This window comes from Eublepharis macularius, chromosome 3, assembly GCF_028583425.1.
Source record: "Eublepharis macularius isolate TG4126 chromosome 3, MPM_Emac_v1.0, whole genome shotgun sequence".
Taxonomy (NCBI): domain Eukaryota; kingdom Metazoa; phylum Chordata; class Lepidosauria; order Squamata; family Eublepharidae; genus Eublepharis; species Eublepharis macularius.
Genome location: NC_072792.1, coordinates 85,570,308 through 85,597,809, shown reverse-complemented (window position 1 = coordinate 85,597,809; position 27,502 = coordinate 85,570,308). Strand labels below are relative to the sequence as shown.

At 41.1% G+C, this 27,502-nt stretch overlaps 1 protein-coding gene across 1 annotated transcript in view; it reads left to right on the top strand.

The window, feature by feature from the left end:
* Positions 1-27,502, top strand: part of MED14 (mediator complex subunit 14) — a 52,022-nt gene that overhangs the window by 9,175 nt on the left and 15,345 nt on the right. Inside the window, exons 5-22 of the mRNA XM_054974245.1 lie at positions 177-306; positions 3,657-3,785; positions 4,388-4,495; positions 7,798-7,930; positions 10,217-10,367; positions 10,693-10,804; positions 11,787-11,912; positions 12,873-12,951; positions 14,229-14,388; positions 15,998-16,192; positions 17,868-18,002; positions 19,855-19,931; positions 21,300-21,460; positions 21,552-21,698; positions 21,807-21,898; positions 23,458-23,610; positions 24,933-25,202; positions 26,875-27,009. Coding sequence (XP_054830220.1) covers positions 177-306; positions 3,657-3,785; positions 4,388-4,495; positions 7,798-7,930; positions 10,217-10,367; positions 10,693-10,804; positions 11,787-11,912; positions 12,873-12,951; positions 14,229-14,388; positions 15,998-16,192; positions 17,868-18,002; positions 19,855-19,931; positions 21,300-21,460; positions 21,552-21,698; positions 21,807-21,898; positions 23,458-23,610; positions 24,933-25,202; positions 26,875-27,009 — 2,493 coding nt within the window. The remainder of the gene's footprint in view (positions 1-176; positions 307-3,656; positions 3,786-4,387; positions 4,496-7,797; positions 7,931-10,216; positions 10,368-10,692; positions 10,805-11,786; positions 11,913-12,872; positions 12,952-14,228; positions 14,389-15,997; positions 16,193-17,867; positions 18,003-19,854; positions 19,932-21,299; positions 21,461-21,551; positions 21,699-21,806; positions 21,899-23,457; positions 23,611-24,932; positions 25,203-26,874; positions 27,010-27,502) is intronic.

Below are 27,502 nucleotides of genomic sequence, written 5' to 3'. Positions count from 1 at the left end.
ACTAGTGGCAGACCTGTGTGTAAACCCAAGCAGCAGTTTGACTGGCTGCTATGAAACTTATAACATGGACTGTGAGATTGGTTCCCACATCTTGTTCATGTTTGTTATATATTTGACTGAAATGTAGAATAACCTGAAAAAATGCCTTTTCTAAAAAATGTATTTATTTTTAATAGGATAAAATAATTCCTCCTGATCCAATAACAAAAATTGAGAAACAGACCACACTTCATCAGTTAAATCAGATTCTTCGCCATCGATTGGTGACAACAGATCTTCCACCACAGCTGGCAAATCTTACAGTTGGTAAGTAATTGAAGTTACTAGAGGCACTTTGTTTCAGGTTAATTATCATTTTAGTGTAGATTTAAGTAAAGGGGGGGGGGTGGAGTCCCTGGACAACATCAGCACTCTCAAATGTTTTTGAATTTACTCTGGCAACTAGAAAGATGGATCAGTATTGTAGAGGTGTGGAAAACTTTTCTTCACTCCTGCTTTTCTCTCATTTTGTGTTAAGAGAACCCATCTTGATTGCAGTGATCAATGCAAATAATTTCTTGTTTTCTTTCTCTAATCTGTGATGTGCATATTTTAGTTTTCTCATACATACCCTTCTATATACAGTAAATGGCAGAGGAGATGTTATGGGTCACTCAGGACTAACAGCTATAGCATGTTGATAAGAAGTAATTGATGAAGGCACAAACTTTTTCTGTTTGTTACTGGAAATTATGTGTTTACATTCATTAAAAGAGGGTTGAGTACTGTACCCTAGTTTAGAGATCTTCAAGACTAACCTCACATAAGTGGAGAGGAGAGTCTGCACATGCGCACACTAATATTTTACCTAAACCACAACCCTCTCTGCTGCATGGTAAATTGTTGTTGAAAGCCCAAGAAATTAAAGAACAGTTTCTAATGTGAGTGTGTAGGAGATAAGGAATGCAGTTCATAGGAACAAATTCAAAAGACCCACTAAGCAGTGATATGGCTAAATAGGTTTTGGGGGGCATGTCCTGTAGGTCTTTTGCACGTACTCATAATCCCATTGGAAAATAACTGAGGGAGAAGTTGTGAGTGCCTTCTGACTGGCTTCATGGCATTTATTATTTGAGGTCCTGCATTGTTCTCTCTTAGGTATACTAGTTATGTAAATGTAGCTGCAGTATGCTGTTGATACCCAGTTTTTTTCTCTCTCTTAATTGAATCCAGAAGTGGTAGTCGAGTCCCTGAAGCGTGTTTAGCAGCTGTATTGGACTGGATGAGAGCAAACAAATGTAAACTGTATCTGAATAAAAGTAGGATTGTTGATGGTAGCTGTGACAGGGTTGCCAGGTCCAGACTGGAAAATTGCTGGAGATTTTGTGGGTTGAGCCTGGTGAGGGCAGGTTTTGGGGAGGGGAGGGGCCTCAGAATGGTATAATGCCATAGAGTCCACCCTCCAAAGCAGCTATTTTCTCCAGGGAAACTGATCTCTGTTACCTGGAGATCAGTTGTAATTCCGGGAGATCTCCAGCCACCACCTGGAGGCTGGCAACCCTAGTCTTAGGGGAGGTAGGAATGTCTGTACTTCCTAGGATTCATGAAAAATAGGCTGGCAGCCTATGCGTAGTTCTGCATGTGACTATGTGCCTGAACACTGAGGTGGCAAGTATGGCAAGCAGCACCTTTTATCAGTTATATCTGTGAAGCCAGCTGTTCTATTCCCTGGAGGAAACATTGTCTCAGCCATTCTTATGTTGGTAAGTTCTTACTTTGAGCACTGTGATGTGCTTTATCTGGGGCTGACATGAGGAAGTTTCAACTGGAACAAACTGCAGCTACCTGTCAGTAGAGGTGAGGTGCAGGGCAAATACTTTACCTATTTTGGTTGACTGCGCTGCTTATCATTCTGCTTCTGGACACAAAGATGCTGGTTATTATTTTTGAAGTACTTCATGATCTACTCCTGCTTATGTAAGGCAATTGCCTTCTTCCATACATGGCTCCTAGATTTAAATGTCATTGCAAGTGGCCTTGTTGAGGGGTGGGTGCCTAAAAGTTAACCTTAGCAATGAGACCGAAACTGGGGGAAACTCTCTTTTTGGAAGCTCTGGAAGTATTTAACTGGAAGATAAATACCCCCTTATACCGGAAGCCCACCCACTGATACTCATATCTACATGCCTCCAGCTACCACCCTAAACATACCATTTGGTTGATTTTCTACAGCCAAGCCTTAGGTTACAATCATATCTGCTCCAGTGCTCTTGATCGGGGCTCTCACTTAAGAGATTTACAACAAGCATTTTTGGGGCCACAGTACCCACCAAATGAGGTGAGGAAACAAATCAACAGGGCCAGACTAGTACCCAGAAACAGCCTGCTACAGGACAAACCTAAAGGAACTAACAACAGAACACCACTGGTTGTCACCTATAGTTCCCAGCTCAGACCCATCCAACGTATCATCAGTGATCAACAGCCCATCCTGGAAAAGGATGCCTCTCTCTCACAAGCCCTGGTTGGAAGACCTCTCCTTGCCTACAGACAGCCCCCCAACCTTAAACGACTTCTCACTCACAACCATGAACCAGTGAACAGAGTCACCAACACAGGTACCAGACCCTGCAACAGACCTCATATCCACCTAGAAAATACAATTACAGGACCCAATGGTGTCAACTACACTGTCTTTGGCTCTTACAGCTGCTCATCCTCCAGTGTGATATATGCCCTCGTGCCAACAATGTCCATCTGCTCCGTACATTGGACAAACCAGCCAACCTCTGCGCAAAAGAATAAATGGACACAAATCTGACATTAAAAATGGCAACATCCAGAAATCAGTGGGAGAACACTTCAATCTACCAGGATGTTCCATCAAAGACTTAAAGGTCACCATAGTTCAACAGAAACATTTTAAAAACAAAATTCAATGGGAAGCTGCTAAATTGGAATTCATATGTAAATTTGACTCAGTCAGACTTGAATTGAATAGAGACTATGAATGTTAATCTCATTACCAAAAGTAATTGCCTTCATGCATTCTATTCAGATTCTGCCATGGGGATGACAGGTCACACCCAGCTTGGATTGTGCATTCTACTTCTTTCATGACTTCTTGTAACTTATTTACATTTACATACCTTTCTCCCTGTGCCCTCTCCCCTCCTCACCTATATATCTCCGGCCAGTTTCTTCATACACTCCATGCATCTGACAAAGAGAACTCTGGCTCTCGAAAGCTTATGCTATAATGAAGTTGGTTAGTCTTAAAGGTGCTACTGGACTCTTTACTATTTTGCTACTACAGACTAACAAGGCTAACTCCTCTGGACCTCTGGAAGCTCAGTAAGTTGCCTCACTGTACATGGTCTGATATCCTGTGAAGACATCTTCTTTTGTCAGATTTACAAAGGACGGATTTCTGGATAACAGTGGGTCCTGGATTTACTTTATAATCTCGTGTTGCAATATGGCTGTAAATGTTTGTATATCTTTTTGCAATACTTTGTGGCTATTTGTGGTTGTAACAAAGCTGATGTTAATTTATAAAGAGGAAAGGATTTGTGTGATGAATATGCCCATTAAAACTGTACAAGATTGAGTTATTTTTATTTTAAAAATTAAGACCTCTGTGTAAACATTTTAAAAGAATCTTTGTCTGTTCTTAGCTAATGGCCGTGTAAAGTTTCGTGTTGAGGGTGAATTTGAAGCCACCTTGACAGTAATGGGAGATGACCCCGATGTCCCATGGCGCCTTCTGAAATTGGAAATTCTGGTTGAGGATAAAGAGACTGGAGGTAATGCCAAAGTTAGATTACTATGGATCTAATGCTTTATATCTGAGTGCTGGCCCCACACTGAGATTCCATTAACTCTTCTGTTAAAATAAGTTGTGTGTTGTTTCTGGAAGCTATCTTAAATATTGATGATGTCTTTTTCAGCAGTTTGATCTGTGTTCTCAAACTACACTATCAATAACAGTTCTCCAAACATTAAGAAAAACTTGCTATTTTCTAGTAATCTATGTGGCTCTGAACAAGCTTTTAAAACATTGTCAGTATTATACGAACCAGTAAATTGTAGTAGATAAAGCATTGTAATAGAACTGGGCTTCAGTGTTTAAGCTCTTGCTCAGCTGTAAACTCGGTGACCTAATGACTGTAACTTTACATCAGTCTCTTTGCCTAGTCTAGTTTAGTTTATTTGATTTAATAATAAACTAGTCTACTAGTCTCAAACTAGTCTACTTAAGAGTGTGGTTGGATAGATGCAGTGGGGTATAGGAGAGAACCATGCATGTGTTCCTGAATTCCTTAGGGGTGAGGAGGGACAAATAAAAATGTAGTAATTTTAAGATGCATCAAATTATGTATTTGTTTTTAATTTATTTTAATGGAAGATGGTCGAGCCTTGGTTCACAGTATGCAGATTAGCTTCATCCATCAGTTGGTCCAGTCTCGTCTCTTTGCTGATGAGAAACCACTGCAGGACATGTACAACTGCCTACGTATCCTTTTTAAAAATGTACTATAGATTGGAATCCATAGCCTCACCCTTAGAACCTGTTCTCAGAGTAAGGTGTGTAAAACTGGGACAGGACTATGCAGATGACAGAGCTTGTTTGAAAAGTTGGGTGAAAAGTTTGAAAAGTAAATGGGGTGCCACTCCACGGCTCCCTATGGACTTTTGCCGGAATGTCTCGCCGGCTCCCTATGGACTTTTGCAGGAGAGTCTCGCCGGCCCCCTATGGACTTTTGCAGGAGAGATGACAGTGAAGGTCTGAATTGAACACCCACCCTCTTGTCCATCCAGCCCTCATTTCCGATGAGGGCCTGGCCGGTGGCCATAGCTCAGTGTGCCTGCAAATCACTGCTGCCACTACTGCAAGAAACAGGTTCCCCCTCCCTGAAAAGTCGGACCTGAAAGCCTGCAGCACTTGGGAGCAGCCCCCAGGATCCAAAGAGGCGGGGTGGGGGTTCTACAATGAGTGACAGGAATGCCCATTGGAAACCACTCGAGAGGCCAGAAGGGAGTGCAAAGGGCCCATAGACTTGTGGTGAGGCCATTTGAACAATCACGGCATCACAACGATGCGAGAATGCTGGTTGTACCTTGAGAGCCACACCCCAGTCCAGTGGTGATGCCCCTCTCCCGTGAACTGATGGCCCGCGGGAGAGAGAAACTGCTCCAGGGAGTGCCATTTGCCCCCTTCCCATGCCAGATTTCCCAAGTCCATCCCTGCTTCCTCGAACAGTGAAATGGAGGGTCGTCCATCCTCCTGGAGGAGCAGGAGATCCGAAGATGTTGCTCCACATCCCCCACCTCCCTGCAGTAACTTCCACCTTCCCCTCTGCCTGGCTTATCAGACGCCAGTAGCTCAGTCTGTCAGAGAATGAATGTCCTCAGTGGAGTCTCCCCCCCACCCCTGCCCTGCCAGACATTCATGGACCATACTTCAATTTCCACCCCACTGCCTGAACTCACATTGAGGGGAGGGAAGGTGGCAGGGAGACACGACAGGGCGCCACTTGACTCCTGCTCCTCCTGGCAACAGAGCCCACCTCATTGATCCCAGCCCTGAGCCAGGAAAAATTTGTGAGGATGTGTGAGAAGACGTCCCGATGGGGAGTTGGGGGCGGCGGCAGCGACTGTCAATGTCAGAGGAGTGAGTGAACAGACAGCAGTTCCTTGTTTTTCAACACATTTTATTAAACTGGAAATGGTGCAGAGGTTCTCTGGAAGTATTTCCTGCTGATGTGGCCAAGCCGTGGGCTGCCTTGGTAAACTGCTCCCTGGGCAGGACCTGAATGGCACTTGCGGAGGCTTATGGGGGGCTCAGACAGCCATGCCTCTTGGTCTCCCAGACAAGTGGCGATCTGCCTGCAAGGGAAACAGACATGTGTTGCAAGTGATCCAGGCCAGTGCGCAGCTGAAGCGAAGCCCAATCTGCAACATCTGGAAAGGTGTCCATTGGTTAAGAGCTGTGGCAGCAGCTCCACAGGTGCAGCTCGCAACAACATGATGCATGACACTCTGGCGAGACAGCACTCTGCCTTGTGATGATCTTATCCCGTGAGGGAGAAAGTCAAGTGGCTGAGCACCCTCCAGCAACAGGGTGTTACGAATACCCAATCAATCCAACTACTGGCCGCTCTTCCTCCTCTGCTGGGAGGAGCCCCAGCTGAGGAAGTCTGAACAGAGGTCCCACATGGGTAGCGACCCCGCCTCATTGGCTGCATCAAGAGTAGTTTTCTGGGCAACTGCCTCTGGGCCAGGCAGGGGCTGTCGCCACCGCCCCCCTCCCCCACTGAGCCTCACCTGAAGAGGCTAGCGGTCAGGCGAGTTCAGGTGAGAGGGCAGCTGGCACAAATCAGTGAGATGGGTTAGCTGCCACCCCATCTCTTTCTTACCTGTCAGTACTCCCTTCCTCCTTACCAAGCTGGAACTTCAGAGTGAGGTAACCTGTAAGGAGACTTGGGTGGTTATTGTTAGTTGGACATTCTGGACTTTGCCCTTCTTCCCTTGAGCGAGTGCAAAGTTCTCCCAGTTTTCCCACAAAGTCCCCCCAGTACTCTCAGGGCCCACCACCGTGAGTACCCACTCTCCCTCCTCTCACACAAAGTCCCTGCAGCAGGAGGCTGATGGGCAGAGCCTTTGGCCATGTGCTCACCTACCTGAGGTAATGAGCAGCGCAGCTGGAGGTTTTGTAGGGTGCGTGGGCAGGTGATTAGGTGTGGGGAGGGGGCTCGCCCACCCTGTAAGCGCACATGGATTGGCCCCTGTGGTAGTTCCCATCCTATGCTCCTTCGGGCTGTGGGGGTGGGGCTGGGCACCGGGAGAGGGGCCCAAGTTTTCCCCGTTTAAGGTGCGCCTATGGGCTACACCTTTTTCGTGGCATAACTTTCCACCACTGCAGCAGGCGTTCCCGGGTCTGGAGTGACTTTGGAAGCAGACTAACTTGCAGCCCGTCCCACCATGCCCCCTCCTGCACCGGTGCAGGAACTTTTCGCTGCACTTGCGCCTCCACCTGGCTGCCAAGCGTGCCCACTGGCAGCAACATGTCTGCGGTAGTGCACCTCAGGCGGGTGCCGGCGTCCGCCAGCGTAAGCATTAGTTCGCTCCCTGAGCACTTTCCACCCACCCCCCTTAGGATTGAGCTGTTGGTCTGTAGTAGAAGAGCAAAATTTGAGTCCAGTAGTACCTTAATGACATTATTTTTCTTCAGTTTTTTTGGGTCAAAATTGGCTCTCAGGAATTAAATGGTACAAATGCCTCTGAAGTTCAATAAACGTTTATTGTGAAAAAGGGATACACAGGCTTTCGGAGCCTGTGTATCAAATAATTTATTTGGGAAAGCATATCTTACTGCTAAATAAGGCACTATTGTAAGTTTTTTTAATCTATATCTGAGACTAAAGTAAATATAGAAAAAAGGAATACCTTGAAGAAAAATTCTAATCACAGTGTGAAATGTTTATATATAAGCTGTGAAAACTTGCATACTCCCTAGAGTTTACTACTTGTATCAGCGTTTATCCAAACATCTCATATGTATGCAGAGTATACCTTTTTAGTGTATAGCTAATTTTTTTTAAAAAAATGCTTGCAAACAAATAAAGTAGGAAATTGCTTCTGATATGATGGATAAGTATAGCTGTAAAACATTTGCTGCTGTTAATGGTTTGCAATTTAAAGCAGAATTCAAAAGAGCAAGAAGATTTTTGTGTAGTATATGAGCAAATATTTGACTGAAAATTGTTGGATGCTGCAGTAGCATTTTCTGGTGTTTACTTAACCTGAATCCTTTAGACTCATTCTGCTTGTCACTGCAGTTGGAAGTTCTACATTCACAGACTTTAATGCTGATTCGAGAACGTTGGGGTGACCTTGTGCAAGTGGAGCGATACCATGCAGGCAAATGTCTGTCTCTTTCTGTTTGGAAGTAAGTTAAAGAATTGCTTAGCTTCCCAAGTAGCATCCGGGTGACCCCACATAACTGTTTGTATGAAAACTTAAAGTCCAAATCCTGAAACCTTAGGAACTGCAATATTAGAAAATTTAATTACCTTGCTATATTGACCTAAAACTGTCTTGGACTCAATGGGGGTGGTTCGATAGCTTAGAGAAATCAGACTGTGAGTAATTCTAGAATGTCAGTTTTAATTCTCACAATTTCTGACCTTTAATAACTGATAATGTTATTAACTAACTGATAATACCCTACTACTCATTCTTAACCAGTGTTGTTCCCAGAGCTGTTAGTCAAGTGATTAACTTGATTATGTTTAGTATAGCTTAAAACAATACTCCAGAATGTTCCTTGCAGTCTCTTTCAGCCAGCCAAGTTTTATTGCATAGTCAAAGTCATTATTATATATATTGATTTGGATTCAGTAGAAGGGATTCCTTGCCTTCCTTGCCTTCTCCATTTAACTGCAGCCTGAAGGGGTACCAGAAATGCTGCTCTTAGGGGAGGGAGGGAGGGAGGAAGGAAGGAAGGGGAAAAAACCTGTTAGTGGAAAGCTACTTCCGGATCCAACTCGTTATCTAAAATGTAATAAAAATAGTAATACTGATAGCTTGGCCTATGCTAAATCAGATCAGTTCTCATCATCCTTTAAGTTTAAAGACAGAAATAGCCCTGGGTTGGAACCAGTGTTTCCATTCTGCTAACAGTGGGTGTTTTCTGCCAACACACAGAACCTCTTGGCAGCATGGCACCTCTCTTCCACCAGGGAACTGCTCTTTGTTTCAGGGAAAGGATCCACAGTTAGAAGAATAGAAACTCTTGATCCAGCCCGGCATCTTCCCTGTTTTGAGCAGCTACTACAGCAAATTATGCAACTTTAAAAGTAACATTCTTGACTTTGCAAACTCAGAACTTGGCTATATCTTAGTGTGTGAGAAGAGAGGACTAAGGCCTGCTATGAAGAAGGTCTAGGTGGCTAATCCCATTAGCTACCAGCGAGACAGGAAGATTTGATGAAATTTGCAACCCTCATTTTGCTGCTGCCACAACTCTTGTGCCTCATGAGGGGATAATGAGGGATTCTTTCTGTGTTTGGTATTTCACTTTATTTGAAATATTCACTATGGCTTTCCTCATAAATATCTACAAAGCAGCTTATGAATACCAGTTCTGAAAACAGTAAAACAGAATAAGATAACAGGATAAAATCAGCAGGAAAAAGAAGAAAAATATAATACAAAGAAAAACAGTAAAGAATTGTGAAAAAAGCAGGACAATTTGATGGACCATCTAATACAATGCCAGTGGTAGTAGAGGAATTTAAAAGACCTGGGAGAATAAAAGTATCTCCAACAGGTGCCTCCAACAGTATCTCCAACAGGTGCACGAGTACTTACATGTACTGCCTCAGTACATGAACTGAATATATGAACATATGAGAAGCTGCCTTATACTGAATTAAACCAGTGGTTCATCGCAGCCTGTATTGTCTATTCAGACTGGCTGCATCAGGTACTCGGGTCTTTCATATCACCTCCTATCAAATCTTTTGACTGGAGGTGCTGGGATTAAACCTGAGACCTTCTGCATGCCAAGCAGATGCTCTACCACTGAGCCACACCCCTCCCCCTGTATAATAAAGCCTGGTCTACGCATGCAGCAGAATGATGTGGTATACTCATGAGCTGGTAGAATGGGCAGTTTCACTTCATACTACAGGTAGAGTCAAGTTTCTAGTGTTCCTCATGTAAAAATGCTCTGAAAAATAACAGCACATCAGGAAGAAAAGTTATATCTTAACCTGCTAGTTTTCCAGTTATAGAGGAAGAGGATCTTTGAAAAATGTAACCCTTTATCTACACTGTGAAATAGTGCAGTCTGGTCTACCATCTTGGCACACTGCCCCTCTTATTACAATCTCATTCTGCTTCATTACTAGACCAGGCTTAGAAGGCACATCAGGAAAATGTAGATTATCAGAATCTGCAAGACTGGCCGTGCATGTTAGGCTGTATGTAGGCATCATGTCTGAGAAAATTCACAAGAATTGGAAATAGTAAGTTGTAGCTTGCAATAATTTATATGGAGTTGTTAAGCATGAAACAGTCTTTAACGTAGGCACAGAAAATTAGAATTTTGCCTCAGGAGAAGGTGATACCCTATCTAGTCATTTAGACCATTGTTTATAAGAAGATTAAACTGGTTGCTATATTAATATTTTTGGGCTCTTAAGTTAGTCAACATATCTCTTATTTTAAGCCAACAGGTGGTTGGGAGAAAAACAGGAACTGCATCTCTTCATAAAGTTACCATTAAGATTGATGAGAATGATGTATCAAAACCTTTGCAAATTTTTCATGAACCTCCACTTCCAACTTGTAATTCTAAACTGATTGAAAGAGCTATGAAGGTAAATATGAGTTGGAGCTGATATATAATTTTATTAAATGATTATTTTTCAAGTAAATCTATTTTATTTAGAATATTTTATGCACCTTCCCATTTAAACATGATCAAGGTTACTTACATTAATAATAAAAGATGTAAATACAGTTATTATTTACAATACAATTTACAACATTTAAAAACTTCAAAAAACATAACAACTAATGATTGCCTTGACTGCTGTGGAAATCTCCGCTCAAAGTGCTCCATTTACAACTATGAGCTTAGATTTAGATTTGGTAATAGTAATGGGCTTTGTTGTAAGTAACTGCTTTATCTTCTGTTTTCAGATAGATCACTTATCTGTAGAGAAGCTCCTGATAGACAGTGTCCATGCAAGAGCACATCAGAAACTCCAGGAACTGAAAGCCATTCTTAAGGGTTACAATGTCAATGACAATTGTAGGTGGCCTCTGAACTTCACTGAATGTTTTCTTAATGTGGTGGTTCTATTTTGCACTTTGCTTGTATCCTTGCTCACTTTACTGCAAAGTATAAATAATGAAGTGGACAAAGCTGCTGAATGCCAGCTTTCCTTTGCCTAATCAAATTTGCTTTTATGTATAAGGCCCAAATTGATATCTTTGGTGCGAAAAAAATCCTTCACCTACTTCAGAAGAAAATGTACTTTTACACTATAAATGTCTTACTTGAGTTGAGGGCTTTCTTTGATGTACATTACCTTCATATCTGACAGAAAAGTTAATTAATAGCAAAGATTTTTGCATTTCATGAAGAAGATGGCGCTCATGTATAAACTAGAGCTGTCTTTCCGTGGTCTCTTGTGCTTGTACTTGATAGCAATTTTTAATATCTAATGAGATTGCTGTAGGTTTTTAGAAATTCTTCTTTCACTTGACTTGTGTTTAACAGAACTTGGGGGGGTGCCTCAAAACTGTTTCTCATGTAGAATGTACAAAATATATAGCTACAGAGAGAAGGTTCTCCAGTTCACTGCTTTTATACATGAAACCGCGTCTTCCACAAGACCCAGTGACACCATACTTGTATTCAGGTCCCCCAAATGAAAGTGCCATGTTTTTGTAGCTTGTGAGGAAAAGCAGCAAGCTTTATTCACTAATGGCATATTGATATTTAACTTTTTGATCAATTAGTGTACATTCAAATGCAAGGGCATTGTCTGTCAAAACAAATTCAAATGTGCAAAGTGGCATCACTGTTTTTAATTCAATTAGTTTTGTTGTGTTGATGCTCAATTAAAACTTAATACTGAATCCATAAAATAGCTTTCATTTAGTAGTATTTATCTTATGGTTAAGGAAGAATCCCATGGAAATTCAGTGATGCGGTTGGTAGAAATTTGTTTTGCTTGATTAAACCAGATTGAACTTTATATCAATTAACTCTTGATCTTTTAATCTAGCTTTTATAGAAACGGCTCTCCCAACACTTGTTATTCCTATTCTGGAGCCATGTGGTCGCTCCGAGTGTCTACATGTTTTTGTAGATCTTCATTCTGGAATGTTTCAACTAATGCTTTATGGAATTGGTAAGTAAGTAAGACTTTACTTCCACATAGGTGCAAAGTTCACTGGGAGTTGTATGATTTACCTATTTATTTGTGGCCTTGTAACTAAATGGAATAATTTAATCTTGGCTGGTAATATTGTGTTGAGTTGTTTTTTGGGGGTGGGTGGGTAGATCCACAGGGAATCCAATAAAATAACAGGCATAAAAATGTACAATGATTTGTGGAGTTCCTTGCCGTCACACATAGTGATGGCCAGCATAACCGTGGTAATTAAGAGTTGAATTGAATTTAAAAGGTAGGAATAGGAAGATTTTGTAATTAACATGCTTGAATTATCCATCATAGTGCTTAGGACACTCCAGAATTGTTGAGGTAAAAGTAATAAAGTATAGGTCATTGAATATTGTGTGGTTGGGGTTACTGTAGAAATTAAATTTAGTGCTGAATGGGCCACTGGTTTGCACAGTACCTTTTGAACTGTAAAAAGCTTGCACTTTTTTTAGCATCAAAGACACACTTTCTTTAATTAATTTAGTGATTTGTTCATATGAACCTCTGCAGATCCTGGTATAATCTGACAAAATCTGAGGGATTTCTGTAGTACAGCATCATAACAGAAAACCCAAGTCAGCTTCAGTGACCAAAGGGAGGAGAATACAAAACAGTCCGGTTTTGCTTAAAGAGATAGGGTGGACTTGGATCTATAAGGTTTGTTCTGCTAACAGTGGAGCCTTCCACTTGTGGAATACATCAGTTCTTCATGTAGCAAGGCTCGTTGTGTTGTAGAAGCTTCAGTTTGAGTTATATTAAACCTTTGGATCCAACACAATGTGATTTCCTTCCAAATACTTGAACTTAAAGCATACCTAGTTATTATCTATTCACTAGTCTTTCTTCCTTACAAGTCCCAATCTCATGTTTTCAAATAAACATAAACAATATTACTTTTGAGAGCTCACTAACTGAATTTCCCTATAGACCAGCAAACACTGGACGACATAGAGAAGTCTGTCAATGATGACACGAAGCGTATCATTACTTGGCTTCAGCAACTCAAGTGAGTAAGCTGCTGTATTACAAACTTTCAACTTTGTATCTATACATGTTACTCTGCATTGCTGCACCTTTCCTCCTCTCTTACAGTATTATGAAGCTAAGAATTCCAGTAATAATCCCCTTTGTAGCTACAGTGGAGCTGTTACCCTGACAAACATATACCAATTTAGCAACTAGCCAAGGCTTTCTCTTTCTTCCCTTGGATTGCTTTCTCATTTCCTCCAAGCCTGGTAGCACAAATTAATGTTTATGACATGTTTTCCTTGGGTCTGGTCAAGGTTGCAGACAAAATCACAGTGTATGTTGTTTTGCCCTTGGACATATCCTTCATCAGCAATGCATTATGTGTTTCAATACTTGGATTCCAAGTTAGTGACAAATGGTTACATGTTAAGGTTTCTCCATTTTTGCAGAGCTGCTTAGATTTTAGCTATTATAGCAATGTGATCTTGAAAGTGAAAAGAGCTTTAAAGTGACTACCGTTCACCCTTCTTTTTATAAAACAATTGGCAGTCTCAGTAGGGAGACAGGAACAGTTTTAGTATGGCTTGTTTGAGATAGTCAGTAGTTTTCCCCCAATAACCCTTTCCCCATGTTGTAATCACACAGTGTTAAAGGTAGAAACATCCCAGACTGTGCCATTATGTTTAAAAAAATTCTTAGATGATAAGCTGCTCTGGGTAGGGAGTTGTTTGCCCCTGGTATATTTTTAGCTACCATTTACATTGTGTAGTCCAAAGAAGACAATTGTACTCTTATAAATGGAAAGGGTTACATTCAGTGAAGCACCAGCTGAAGACTCTTGCCAATGTGGACCTTTCCCACTTCCTGTAGATCCCTGACCGGTTAAAGCAGATGGTCAGGGAATCCACTTAGGCAACAAGCCTCACAGCCCTTGGAGACTACAGTGAGATGGGGAGCCAGGTGAAATCTTCTCTTGCTCTTGCCAGCAGCACCTCTTGCACCAGTAACCCTTTTGCACTCCTACTCTATCTCCCCCCCCCCCCCGGATCCAAGACAGTGACTACACACACACACAAAATCCAGCAGAACTTTGTGGTTATATTTAGCATATACAAAATGTGAAGTGTGATTGTGTCAGATGTGTGTTATTATCTGTAAAGCGCCTTATGTAGGCATGTCAACTGGTTTTTTTATGCTTTTATAGTCAAAAACATTATGATAGATGCTAGAAGGCAAATAATGTGTGATGCTTTGTATTGTAGTGTATGAATACTAGTGGTTTTCTGTCTTTTCCTTCTCTTCTATCCCATTAAGGTTTTGGCTTGGGCAGCAGCGTTGCAAACAATCAATAAAACATTTGCCGACGGTCAGCAGTGAAACACTACAGCTAGCTAATTACGCTACTCATCCTGTAGGAATTCTCTCCAATCACAAACTCTTCATCAAGCTCACCCGACTCCCACAGTACTACATTGTAAGTGATAGTGGAAATCTTCCTAAGGACTTAGTCTCCATAATGAAACAAGCAAAATGGGCTTTTTTTGTCAGTGGAATATGAATGCAGAAAGGCTAGTTGTGATTACTGCTTTGCTTTGCCACTTCGAGTAGCCAGCAGATGGTAAACCATCTATTTTCAGAAAATCATGATCTACTCTTTTTTCCCGTGTACAACAAACTGTTGTATTTTCTTTTTATTCCCTTGCAGATAATCCAAGGCAGGAATGGGCACCTTCTGTGTCTTCAGAATTATTCTGTTCTCTGGGCATTTACAATATTACACTCACATTGCATAGAATATGAAAAAGGCAAAACATGAAAGTACGAATTGGGAAGCTTTTTGTCTGAATGAAACTGGGCACGCTCTCATTATATTGTTATTAAAAACATGGCTGGACCATCAGGAAGTAAATGAAATTGGGAGATAATCTGGCTACCAGGTGTCTGCATGGTCTAAGGCAGAGGGTTCCAAGTTTTGTTGTGTTTGTGGGGGATTTTGAGTCATGGGGTGGGGACAGTCAAAAAATGTTGGGAGGCTCCAAGCCAAGTGTCTTGCTACTGTACAGGCAGCAGCTTCAAAACTGATGCTACCTGTAGGCACAAAGGCCTCCTGCATTAAGGAGGTGGAGGAAGGCCAGGATTAGCATTTTGCTTTAGGGAAGAGATGCCGCTTGTCTTCAGTTTCAAACAAGGGGAGTAGTTACTCCCTACATAGTCACAGGGAAAGGTTTCCAAGCCCAGGGGTGCAAGAAAATCTGTGTTTGGTTAAGCCAAGAGTGCATTCCTGTGAGACACCTGCCTGGGATAAAGTCAGTGCTTTACTAGTCAGTCAGATGGTAGGGAGCAACCAAACGTTCCCTATTGCTGTTGTTTTTTTTTCCTGTTCCACTTGAGACTCATTGGATATTATCCCAAAGGTTCAAAGAGGAAGATGGCATCAGGAAACCACATTGGCTGGTGCCATGGCACCAACAGGTGCCGTTTTGAAAATCATTGGTCCAACGGATGAGAAGCCAGCTGAATAAAATGTCACAATTCACTGACTCAAAAGATTAAAAGTTAGGGTCGTATGTGCAATAGTTTGTTTAAATAAATATTTTTTAAACAGCAGACCCCCCACCCCCCAGCAATATTGCCATCAGTAGTTGAAACACACCTAAAAAGCATGTCTCTCTGCAGCATTGGAGGGTGGGGGTGAGGGAGAACTTGTGTTCAAGAAACACAAGTTTTAACTCTTGTTTGGCATGCAGAAGCGGACTCTGCTGATAGTTTTCCAAATTCATTATTGTTAAAATAACCATAATTCACCTTTTGTTTCAATAAATCTCATGCTTTTTTATACGTTTGAAATTATTTTCAAAAAAGAATTCTAGAATAGGTATGCTCTGCCAGCTGCCTTGTTTGTGAAAACAATACACAATTTGTGTTAGAACACATAAAATTCTTGTGAACCTTATTCTTGCATTGAGGTTTCCAAGTTGACTGCAGGGAACTAGTTTAGCAACTGGTGCTATGACAAAGAGAGAACTCTTCCATTAGGACACCTGAACATTTTTCAAACTGTCTTTTTTTCCTCCACAATATAGGTAGTGGAAATGTTTGATGTTCCCAGCAACCCCACACAGTTGGAATACAAGTATTATTTTCTTTCTGTGAGCTATGCTGAAGGAGATGACAACCCTGCTACCGCAGTTCTGCTGCAACAGTTTAAACCAAATATTGAAGAATTGGTTTTGGATACAAAAAGCAGGAGGCAAACAAAAGGTGGCACAAAACGCAAGGTATGAAGCTGACAGCAGACTCTGAATTTTTTAAATAATATTTAATTTTATATGCTCTCTACTGAAGGTACTAAATAGTTTTAAAGCAGAACTCATTTGAAAAAGTCACTAACATATTTAGTTCAGTATCTACCATGTTGTTTTGAGAGAACTCATGCTATTGATTTATCAGGTAATGTGTGGCATATGTCTAATGAGGCAATTTAGAAAGAAGAATTTAGTGTATTCTCATACCTCATGCAAACAAGAAAAAGTTCTCTGTCCTTTGGGAGTATGAGGGGAAACAGATGGTTAGGGGGTTTCTAATTTTTATTAGCAAGAGGTCTTTATTTTCAAAATATTAGGGAAGTACAAGTGGGAGACCTGCAAATACTGCCTTTGGGGATCCAAAACAGCTTACATCATTCTCTGTGCCTCCACATTATCCTCACAACAGCCTTAAGAGGTAGATTAGGCTAAGAATGTGTGACTGGATCAGTCACCCAGTGAACTTTCAGATTTTTCTGCAAACCTGGGGCATTTTCCAGGTGTGTAGGAAGATCTGTCTTGTCTGTCCATGGCTCCAATCTCTGGATTTCAGTATCCTCAGATGAAGGCTACTTGTCTATTAGTATATAAGATGATTCACATTTTGAATGGTTTTTTCCTTTTCCATCAAGTTGACTTGTGGGAAGTGCTTTTTGTTCTTCTGACTCTTCAGATGTTCTTTTAATCCAAAAGATTGACTAAAAAGATATTTCAGTAAAAAACTTCTCACTGATTTGTAAAATCAGAATGCATTGTTCTGTATTTATAAATTTGCTTTTTAAAAACAAGTCTAATGTCCATAATACCTTGCATGCGTCAGCTCAGGAACATAAATTTGGACCTATGGCACAATATATTGTTTGTTTTAAATCTTGCATGTGCTGAGGTTGTTAATTTGAGAAATCACCATATTTATTGCATCCAGATGACAACCTGAACCTCATAAGTAGTATTAAAGCCCTTCTGTGACTTCTCCCTTGTTAAACTATGACATGCATTGATTTAGTGGGTGGACTAGAAAAGGTATCTGCAGGTCTTGCTGTCTCAAATTTTAGTGCCAGCACATAAGCAGCTTGAAGGCATTATTTTCTGCCACGAGAAGGCTTGTAGCTAAATGTGATGCTTATTGTCGAAAATATGATACTGACACATATGAATTTGTGGGGATGAGTCCAAGATGGGGGTGACCGCCATGTCATGAAAATCCCAGTGATGAGGATGGGAGTCCTGTAATTTCTTGCTATATGTGGGTGTCCTGAGTACTTGGAATGATACAACCCCAGATGCCCATTTACTGCTAATTGTCTGATGCTAAGATTTATTAAATAGTGTAGTGGGGTTAAGAGTGTTGGTTCAGCATCAGGGAGAGTTGGGTTCAAATCCCCACTCAGCTGTAAAGCTAACTAGGTAATCTTGGACCACTCAGCCTAACCTACCTTATTGGTTTACTGTGAAGATAACATCAAGGAGGGAGGAGCTGTGTAAGCTGCCCTGAGCTCCTAGGAGGAAGGGCAGCTTACATGGTTTATTCAAAACAGGTAGCTTTCATGTTGTTTCCTTCATGCCCATGGTTAGAACCTTAGAGCAGCAATCTGTTTTTGCTATTGGTAGAAATGACACCTTCCTAAGAGATGTTGTTGTTTTTTAGCTGTCTGGTGACACATGTACCGTAGAGCCCAAGAAACCAAAACGGTCTGGAGAAATGTGTGCCTTCAATAAAGTTCTAGCTCACATTGTAGCAATGTGTGATACAAATATGCCATTTATAGGGCTTCGGATGGAGGTAAGCAGAAAATGTTTCTTTTGGGGGAAGGTTGGATATATCAGTAATTGGTCAAATCCCTTTTAATCAGCAACTTTATAAGAAGGGTTCCAGATTCAGGTTCAGTGTCAGAGGAAAAGGTTGCTTGTCCACGAGAGTTGAGTTGGCCTGCTTTGTTTCTGGGACCTTAACCTGGGCTTCCTGTTTCTGCTATGCCTTCTGCATCGAGCCTGGGCTTTACCAGAGTATGAAGAACTTTACTGAGACTCTGAACAGCCCCTGGCCAAGAGTCACCGTGTGCTGGATTATTGATAAACGATGTTCTGAATTGCAGCAATATGCGCTACTCTAAATATCCGTTAGTGGTTAACATTGAGTCAGTTTGGTTAGTGATGACCTCACTGGAAAGCCTTGTGACTTGGCAGATAAATAATTTGTGGAATTATCTGGAAATATATTGAGTGAAAGCAGCAGGAGGAATTAATATAATTAAGGGAGAAGGCCTATCCAAGGTTGAGGATAAATTATACAATTGCTCACTGAAGAAGGAAAGATGTGGCAAAGGGATGTGAAGCAGACGCTCTCCACAATAACCTGACATTTCTGGGAATGAGTTTGGGAGCACAAATCTTTAGTCTCTAAAATGATGTGGTGGGGTAGGGGTTGCTCTATAGAAAGCTATCTACAGCCCCTCATTCCTTCCTTTGCAAGCTCTCTGAGTGGCTAGGCTTCTCCAGAATGACGCTGTTTCAGGAATCCTCTGAGTCATGGCTGATCACGTAGGCTGAGTAACTGCGTTGTTCTGCATGCTAATAATGTTACAAGGAATGCTAATTTTTAGCAGCTGCAGTATATGCAAGTTACTCTTATTTTGGGGGATTGCATAGGATTGATCTAAGAAGCATGATAATAACTTCGTAAAAGAATAGCTTTACTAGCCGAAACTGGCTTTATGTGCAGAAGGTGGTAGGCTTAATTTCTCAAGAAACAGGATTTGCCGCTGCAATTTTTTTTACTATCCTGTAGTATTTAATTATTTAGAAAATTAATATGCCACCTCTGCAGACCTGTGCAAGTTGGCTCAAAACAATAAAACAAAGCCAAGCATACAATAAAAGCAATAAAAACGTATCAAATAATCCAAGGCACTAATAATAAAAGATACCAATAAAAACAACCAATACAAGCAAGCTAGAGCACAAAGCCCAAAACACATCAGTTTAAAATGATAATGATAGAACAGTTGTCAGACTGGGGAAAGACCATAACAGCAGCTTAAAAGGGAAACAAAAACCTTTAGTTAAAAGCCTGGGTAAAGAAGATTTTAGTCAGGTGCTTAATGGACATTAGAGTGGGCCTCAAGGGGGACAATGTTCCAAAGGCGAGGTGCCACTATCAAAAAAGCCCTGTCTTTATAATAATAACATTCAATTTATATACCGCCCTTCAGAACAACTTAATGCCCACTCAGAGCGGTCTACAAAATATGTCATTATTATCCCCACAACAAAACACCCTGTGAGCTGGGTGGCGCTGAGAGAGCTCCAGAGAGCCGTGACTAGCCCAGGGTCATCCTGCTGGCTTCAAGTGGAGGAGTGGGGAATCAAACCCAGCCCTCCAGATTAGAGTCCCACGCTCTTAACCACTACACCAAAGTGTAGTGCCCACTGTAGTGCCCACCCCTTGTACTGTGGGAGCACAATGGCCAGATCTTGAGAAGAGTCTCTCACTATAAGTACTATCACTTACTTTAGAAAGCTTAATATGTGCCAATTGTGGCCAGATACTCTTTAGCAGAAACTTTTTGTTTGCTGTAAGATTTAAACAGTAAAGTCCAGAATTTTCTGTGTGTGTGTGTGTGTGTGTGTTTCAGTTATCAGGTATGGAGATCCCACATCAAGGACTCCAAGTTGAAGGAGATGGCTTCAGTCATGCTATTCGTTTATTAAAGTAAGGAAATTATTCCACACTTTCATTAATTTGTGCAGTATTTCATGAGTGATGGAAGGGATTGCTTGCATTCCTGAGCAAAGCAGAAGACTATGCAAAGCTTTGCCATTCATTTGCATAATGATTTTAGTGAAAGTATGCTGTTAAGGAGTAGGATTTAGGGCAGAGTTTGGGAAGCCAAAATGGCCCTGGTGCTGTAACCCCCTCATTTGATGGAAGGGCTGAAGAGCAGGCTGGAGAGAGAGGTATCTAATGTGCATGTTGCATAAGACAGATTCAATAATTTCCCCAGAATCTAATTTTGTTTAGTAGGCTGCCAGCTTCTCTGCGTAGTAGGCTGCCTAGGAAGTAACTCTGCAGGTTCTGTTCTCTGTAAAGCACCATATTTAGTTAACACAAAAGAAATGTTCAGGGATTTGTATTCAGAACTCTGTATTGAACCAAATCTAAATATATGACCACCTTTGCATATTACTCTCATTGCTTTTTATAAGACCATGAATACATTGTTCAGACACAATAGAAATAGGAAGTGAAAATCAAAATCCAGGTTTTCTTTTAGAAATTTCATGGTTTTGTTGAAGTTTAAAATAGCTTATTGTTTTCTGCTAAAGAATCACAAACCTGAAACCAGAATGCAGGTTCCTACGCAAATCCCAACTGCTCCCATATCTCCTGAAACTTCCTCAGCCCTGTATTAACTCTGAATCTGTGTTCAGAAATTGTAAAATTATGTTACTTATTTGAATAAAGGCCAGTTTGCTCAGCCACTGTAACTTAGGCTGCTTTATTTTAGATCTTGCAGAACTTAAAACGTTAATTAAGAAAGAAATAATTCTGAAAGGGAATTGGATGATAGTGTATTATATTCATTTGGACACTTGTCTCTGCTTTGTTGGAGGCGGGGAGTGCCCTCAGGTCATAGCTGACTTATGGCAACTCCTGGAGGGGTTTTCATGGCAAGAGACTAATAGAGGTGGTTTGTCATTGCCTGTCTCTGCAACTCTGGTCTTCTTTGGAAGTCTCCCATTCAATTACTAACCAAGGTCAACCCTGCTAAGCTTTTGAGATCTGATGAGATCAGCTCACCTGGGCTATCCAGGTCAGGGTGTCTCTGCTTTGTCACCTACTTTTTTAGTCACTAGACTTTGTGTCAGCTTCTTCTTTCTACAGTGATATGTTTCATAAATTGAAACACGGCACATCACCCTCTAATGTTTTTCAGCTCCTAATGCACTTTCAAATTTTCTTCTAAGGATATTTAATTGTAAAAGTGATGTATCTACCTGAAAATGCTGAATGTAATATGCTGAGTGGTGCAAAACTGAGACCAATACAACACTGATATGGCTGTTTCTTGTTCAACAGAATTCCGCCGTGTAAGGGTACAAGTGAGGAAACACAGAAAGCTCTGGATCGTTCCCTTCTCGATTGCACTTTCCGATTGCAAGGTAGAAATAATCGCACATGGGTGGCTGAACTAGTGTTTGCAAACTGTCCACTTATTAGCACCTCTTCCAGGGAGCAAGGTTAGTTTCACAGTATTCTTGTGTATTTTTGACTTTCTGCTTACTATTCTGCATGTCAGAATCCTGTGACCTGTGTGCTTTAACCTCGTAGGCCCGACGCGACATGTTTACTTGATGTATGAAAGCCAATTGTCTGAACCAGTTGGTGGCCGAAAAGTAGTTGAGATGTTCCTCAATGACTGGAACAGCATTGCTCGATTATATGAATGTGTGTTGGAGTTTGCCCGGTCCTTGCCAGGTATAAAGACGTTGTCCTTTATTCTTCTATTTTTTGTAAATTCTCTACCAAAACAATTGACCTTTTTTTTTCATTTACTCCTCCCCTAACTTATTTTCACCTGTGAAGAAATACCCAGCCACCTAAATATTTTCTCAGAGGTCCGTATCTACAATTACCGGAAGTTAATTCTTTGTTATGGAACTACCAAAGGAAGTTCTGTAAGTACTACTTTAGTTATGAATTTGTACCAGGTAGTAATGTTTTGTGCTGCATTGTATGTTTTGGTTTCTTACTAGAAGCAATTGTTCACAATTTTTTCTCTTTAGTTGCACTTAGCAATGGAGAGCTATCTTAAATCACCCTAAATTGTTATCTTCGTAGAATTTGTTTGCAAAAGCATGATCAATCCATAGCATAGCAGGACGTAAATTTGTTCACTTGTTAGGCTGTTATATTGATGCAGGGGCAGAAGCAGTTGTCGAGAGGCAGTACCTGGAATGTCTTAAAGTTACTATATAGGTGAAGCAGTTCAAAAACATACTACAAATTATAGGACATCATATATCAATTGAATCTTTTGATGATAGAAAGATATAGCTTTGTATTCTATTGCTGTCCTGCTAGTGGAAAAGGGAGGAGGGCTGATACTGCTCGGTTCCTCTCCTGACTGCAGTCCCTCGACTCACGTGGCTTTTTGTTCACAAGGGTCTCCTGCCCCCCTCCCTCCAGTTGGTGCCTGGAAGTCGCAAGAGGTTACTGGAAAAAAGGAAGGAAGGAGAAGATCCATTTCTACCAGTTTTATCTGTAGGATAAAACCCAGGTGTTTCAACATTGGGGCCCCATTTTTGGCATTTACTAAAAGATATTGTGGTCGTTGCAAAAACTGCTTAACTGCTTCAACCAAAACAGTGTTTCCACAAACCAGAAGTACAAGCAGGCAAAGGAAAAAATACATAAACACAGGCTCTTTTCTTTCTTTATTATTCTTTTGAACATTTCTGTTTTAATCCATCTATATTGGGGAATAAGGTCAGGGGCTTCTCTGGCTTTGAGAAGTGGTAGGTGCCCCCTTCATTTCAGTACATAGAGCTTGTCAGCTCCAGAAGGTGAGAGGAGGGAATCCTTCTCTGCTTGGGATACCACTAGATTGTGAAACAATGTTGGTTAACTATACTACCTATCTGTTCCTTTTTCATCTGGGATCCTAGCAGCCCTGTTTAGCAGAGTCATTCCTCTCTTTCCAGTACTGGATTTTTAAGTATGTTCAGCAACTAGAAAGGTGGGAACATCAAACCTATCAGTGCGTGTAGTAAGATATACTCTGGCCATGCTTTTATCACTTAAAATAAAAGGTAAAGGTAGTCCCCCTGTGCAAGCACCGAGTCATTACTGACCCATTGGGGGACGTCGCATCATGACGTTTTCTTGGCAGACTTTTTACGGGGTGGTTTGCCATTGCGTTCCCCAGTCATCTACACTTTACTTCCAGGAACCTGGGTACTCATTTTACCGACCTCAGAAGGATGGAAGGCTGAGTCAACCTTGAGCTGGCTACCTGAACCTGGCTTCCACCAGGAACAAACTTAAAATACTAAATCTGTTTATTCAAAATACTTCTCTTTTGTTTTATGATTATTGTGTTTTCTGGGTATTCTTGAAGTGTGGCAAATTCTCTTGGTACAGAATTTCTTTTTTAAAACTGTGTGTGTTTATATGTATGAAGTGTTATGCAAGTGCTGTGTATTTGTATTTCTAAAACTCTTCTTTATATTTATAGATCAGCATACAGTGGAATTCTGTGCATCAGAAGTTTCATATATCCCTAGGAACAGTTGGACCAAACTCGGGATGCAGTAACTGTCATAATACCATCCTACATCAGCTCCAGGAAATGTTTAATAAGTCACCAAATGTAGTACAGCTATTACAGGTGTGTATGTACTTATCTTTTCAGGAAATTTATTAGCTGCCTCTCCAGAAGTAGCTCACAAAGTAAAGACTAACACAATAAAATCATAAGGAACAACAAAAAAAAATCAATATAGACAAGACATAAAAACAAAACACAAAAATAACATTAAGACACCTCAAATGATATCCATAAATCAGCCCTTGGGCTAGAACCATTAAAAATGTAATAAAGATAGAATATTTCAGTTAGAAGCTGGACAGAGAGAAATGTAGCCTGTCTAAAGGACAGTTAAGTAGGTGTCTGGCAAGCCTCAATGGGGAGAGAATTCCATAGGCAAGACTTGAATCCAACAGAAGATTTCCATGAATGGGAAGGGGGGCCAGATTTTTGCTGATTTGCCTCTCCAGCTGCAGGCCTCAGAATTCTCTCACGTGCTGTTCCTGAGGATCTGTCCCTTCCATCCATGGACAGACTGGTGGATCCAAGCCAAGATGCTATTACTGAGAAAACTCGGTTTCTGATTGCCACTCACCTTGCTTTTGTGGGGGCACAGAAAGCAGAGCTTGGGAAGAGGATCTTAAATGCTGGTCTGGGCAATATGATGGGAAGCAGTCCTTCAAGTACTGTGGCCCCAAGCTGTTTAGGGACTTTAAGGTAGGAACTGACACTCTGAATTGTACCCAGGGAGACAGTCTTATTGGTTTGGTTCACATGACCACCAAATCATGGTTTAGTGTGATATGAATGAGTCTGGAAGGAGCCTTAATTTCACATTTGGCAAGCCACAGTTAGGTGTTGCATACAAACTATAGTTTGCCTTTGCCATGCCCTGGTTTGTTCCCAATTTAGAGTCTTGATTATGCAGACTTGAGCTATAGTTTGCCAGTTCAGAAGTTATGGTGGATTGTGGTATGTCAAAACCCAGGAAATATCTCATTGACTCATGGTGTGCAAGAGTGGGGAACTGAATGAGTGAGACACTTTTCCCAGGCTTATTCATGTAGTAGTGCCAAAATATGGCCTGCCCATTATATCATGTCTTTGAAATGCAAAAATAACAAAGGTATGGATTTTGTTATTCTATCTGAATTATCTTTTTTGCCAAGAGGCCATGAGATGTGGGGCTGCTAAGGAGAAACCTGCTTTTAATGGGTTGCTTTTGATCCAGAATCCCTCAGTAGGGAAATGAATGATATGAGCATTTAATAATAAATGAGCCAGTGGAGTATTATCAGAGATAAAACAGTTTTAAAGCAGCATTTACAGTGTCTGTGTGCATATAAAGGCTTGGTAAGTGGCTGGCTGTTGTGAAACTAAACTGTTCCTGTGTTCACCTGCAGGTTTTGTATGATACTCAGGCTCCGTTAAATGCTATCAATAAGCTCCCAACTGTGCCAATGCTGGGACTGACACAACGCACCAACACTGCCTACCAATGTTTCTCAATTCTGCCTCAGTCACCCACACACATTAGACTGGCCTTCAGGAACATGTATTGCATTGACATTTACTGCCAGAGCCGTGGGGTTGTCGCTATTCGTGATGGTGCATATAGTCTTTTTGACAACAGCAAAATTGTTGAAGGCTTTTATCCTGCTCCAGGTCTAAAGGTGACTATTCTTTGTCATTGAATCAGTATGAGTTTATTGTAAGTCTGTTGAATCATATTTTAATTTTAGACTACTTAGTTGTTGATTATTGAGGAAATCAGTCACCTCTTAGGGCATAATGATATTGTCCCTTAAGAGTGTTGGGTGGTAACATTCTGTAGGTGTTTTCTGTACTGGCATGTCTTGGAACACTGCACTAGATTATATGAGTGTTCAGTGCCGGTAGAGGAGTCAGTAACAGAGCACATACTTTGCATGCATGAAGTCACAAGTTCAGTCTCCAGCCGTTCCAATTTAAAGAAGCTCAGGTGGCTGGACTGGGAAAGACCTGAGGCTTTTGAAAATTGCCGACAGAGTAGACAGTACATAGGTAGATGAACCAATGTTCCAACTGTGTAAGGTAGCTTCACTCTTGTCAGTACAAATCTGCGAATGAATGAATGACTCTGTCAATGTAAACTTGCCTTTTAAAAGTTTGTCTGGATTCCTCCTTGCCCAAACGTTCCCAATACTTCATTATTAAATTGTAGTCCACTATTCTATGCCTACATTTTATTTCCTTAATAAAAGACATAGGCCTTGTAGGAAAACTGAAATGATGAATTCTGGATAGTGTACTTGATTTTTATCAAAATGTTTTATTTTTACTGGGGTAACATAGCTTATTTTTTTGAGAAAAAGGGTTTGCCGCTTCCAAAGAGCAACTTTTTCTCAACCACGAGAATTCTCAAATTTTGTCTGGCCTTAATATGTATGCATGTGACATCAAGTCACAACTAACATTGCAGCTCCAGCAAGGGGCTTTCAAGGCAAGTTAGAAGCAGAGGTGGTTTGCCATTGCTTTCCTCTGCAGTCTTCCTTGGTAGGTTCCCATCCAAGTACTGACTCTACTTAGCTTCCAGGATCTGATGAGATTGGGATGTACCATTCCACACACACCCCTGCCTTTAATAACGAGCCCAAATTTGTGGTTGCCACCAAACTTGAGCTGCTGATAAGGAAGGGAGGGATTAGGGGACAAAATTCCAGAGACCCTGATCATTGTGGGGTTTCATAGAGGTGAGCAAAGCATGTAACTGTTTTTGTATGATGTTTGGGTTACATCTGGGTAGTCTGAGCAGGGCACAAAGGCAGTTTTTGTCTGGGGTCCCATATAAGCTACTGGTGGCTTGAAACCCTGTCCTTGGTGTCTGAGTGGGCAGTAAGTAGCCATCAAAGTTCAGCAAAGCTATAAAAATGAGCCACTTCCAAGAGGAAGGGGGTTGAGAAGGGATTCTTTCTTAGTTTTGGATGCACAGGGAAGAAGTGAATGTATCAATTTCTTATCATTCTTTTTAAAGCCCTATAAGAGGACAGGGATGAACCCCTGTCTACCTGTCACTTGGGGAAGTGGACAGATTACCAGAAATGTATTTGCCAGAAGAAAAGGCATGCTCACTGTTAGCAAACTAGCAAGAACTCTTCTGGACCGCTATTTCAAGCAACAGAGTAATATGCTTCTAATTGTATTGTGATATAGAATTTGGTATGTTTATATGTTAATCTTAGGAAATATAAGGAGATGTTGCTTTAACATAGGTGAAAAGTTAATATGGTATAAGGTCATTATGGACATTCATTCTATGTATCTAATGGGCACATATATTGAATAATCTGAATAATCCCTTTGCAGACATTCCTGAACATGTTTGTGGACAGCAATCAGGATGCACGAAGACGGTCTGTCAATGAAGATGATAATCCACCATCTCCTATTGGAGGGGACATGATGGATTCGTTAATATCACAGCTTCAGCCTCAACAGCAGGTTGTATCTATATGTACATTTATAAATGCCCATACTGCAAATATAAGCGAACTATTTAATAACAACAACATTTGATTTATATACCACCCTTCAGGGTGGCTTAACACCCAGTTAGAACGGTTTACAAAATATGTTATCCCCACAACAACAATCACCCTGTGAGGTGAGTGGGGCTGAGAGAGCTCTAAGAGAGCTGTGACTGACCCACGGTCACCCAGCTGGCTTCAAGTGAAGGAGTGGGGAATCAAACCCGGTTCTCTAGATTAGAGTCCTGCTGCTCTTAACCACTGCATCAGACTGGCTCTTTATGATTATGGCAAAAGTATATGCCTTGTATAGTCTGGAGTATTGATAGTAACAAACAAAGTAGTAACACGTGAGCAGGGCCATGTAGGAGTTTAGTGTATTTCAAAGGTGTACAGTAGGATGTTAATGGTCAAGGCACTATACGTAACTGCTATCTCAAAGTAGTATATTACAAAGAATAAAAGAC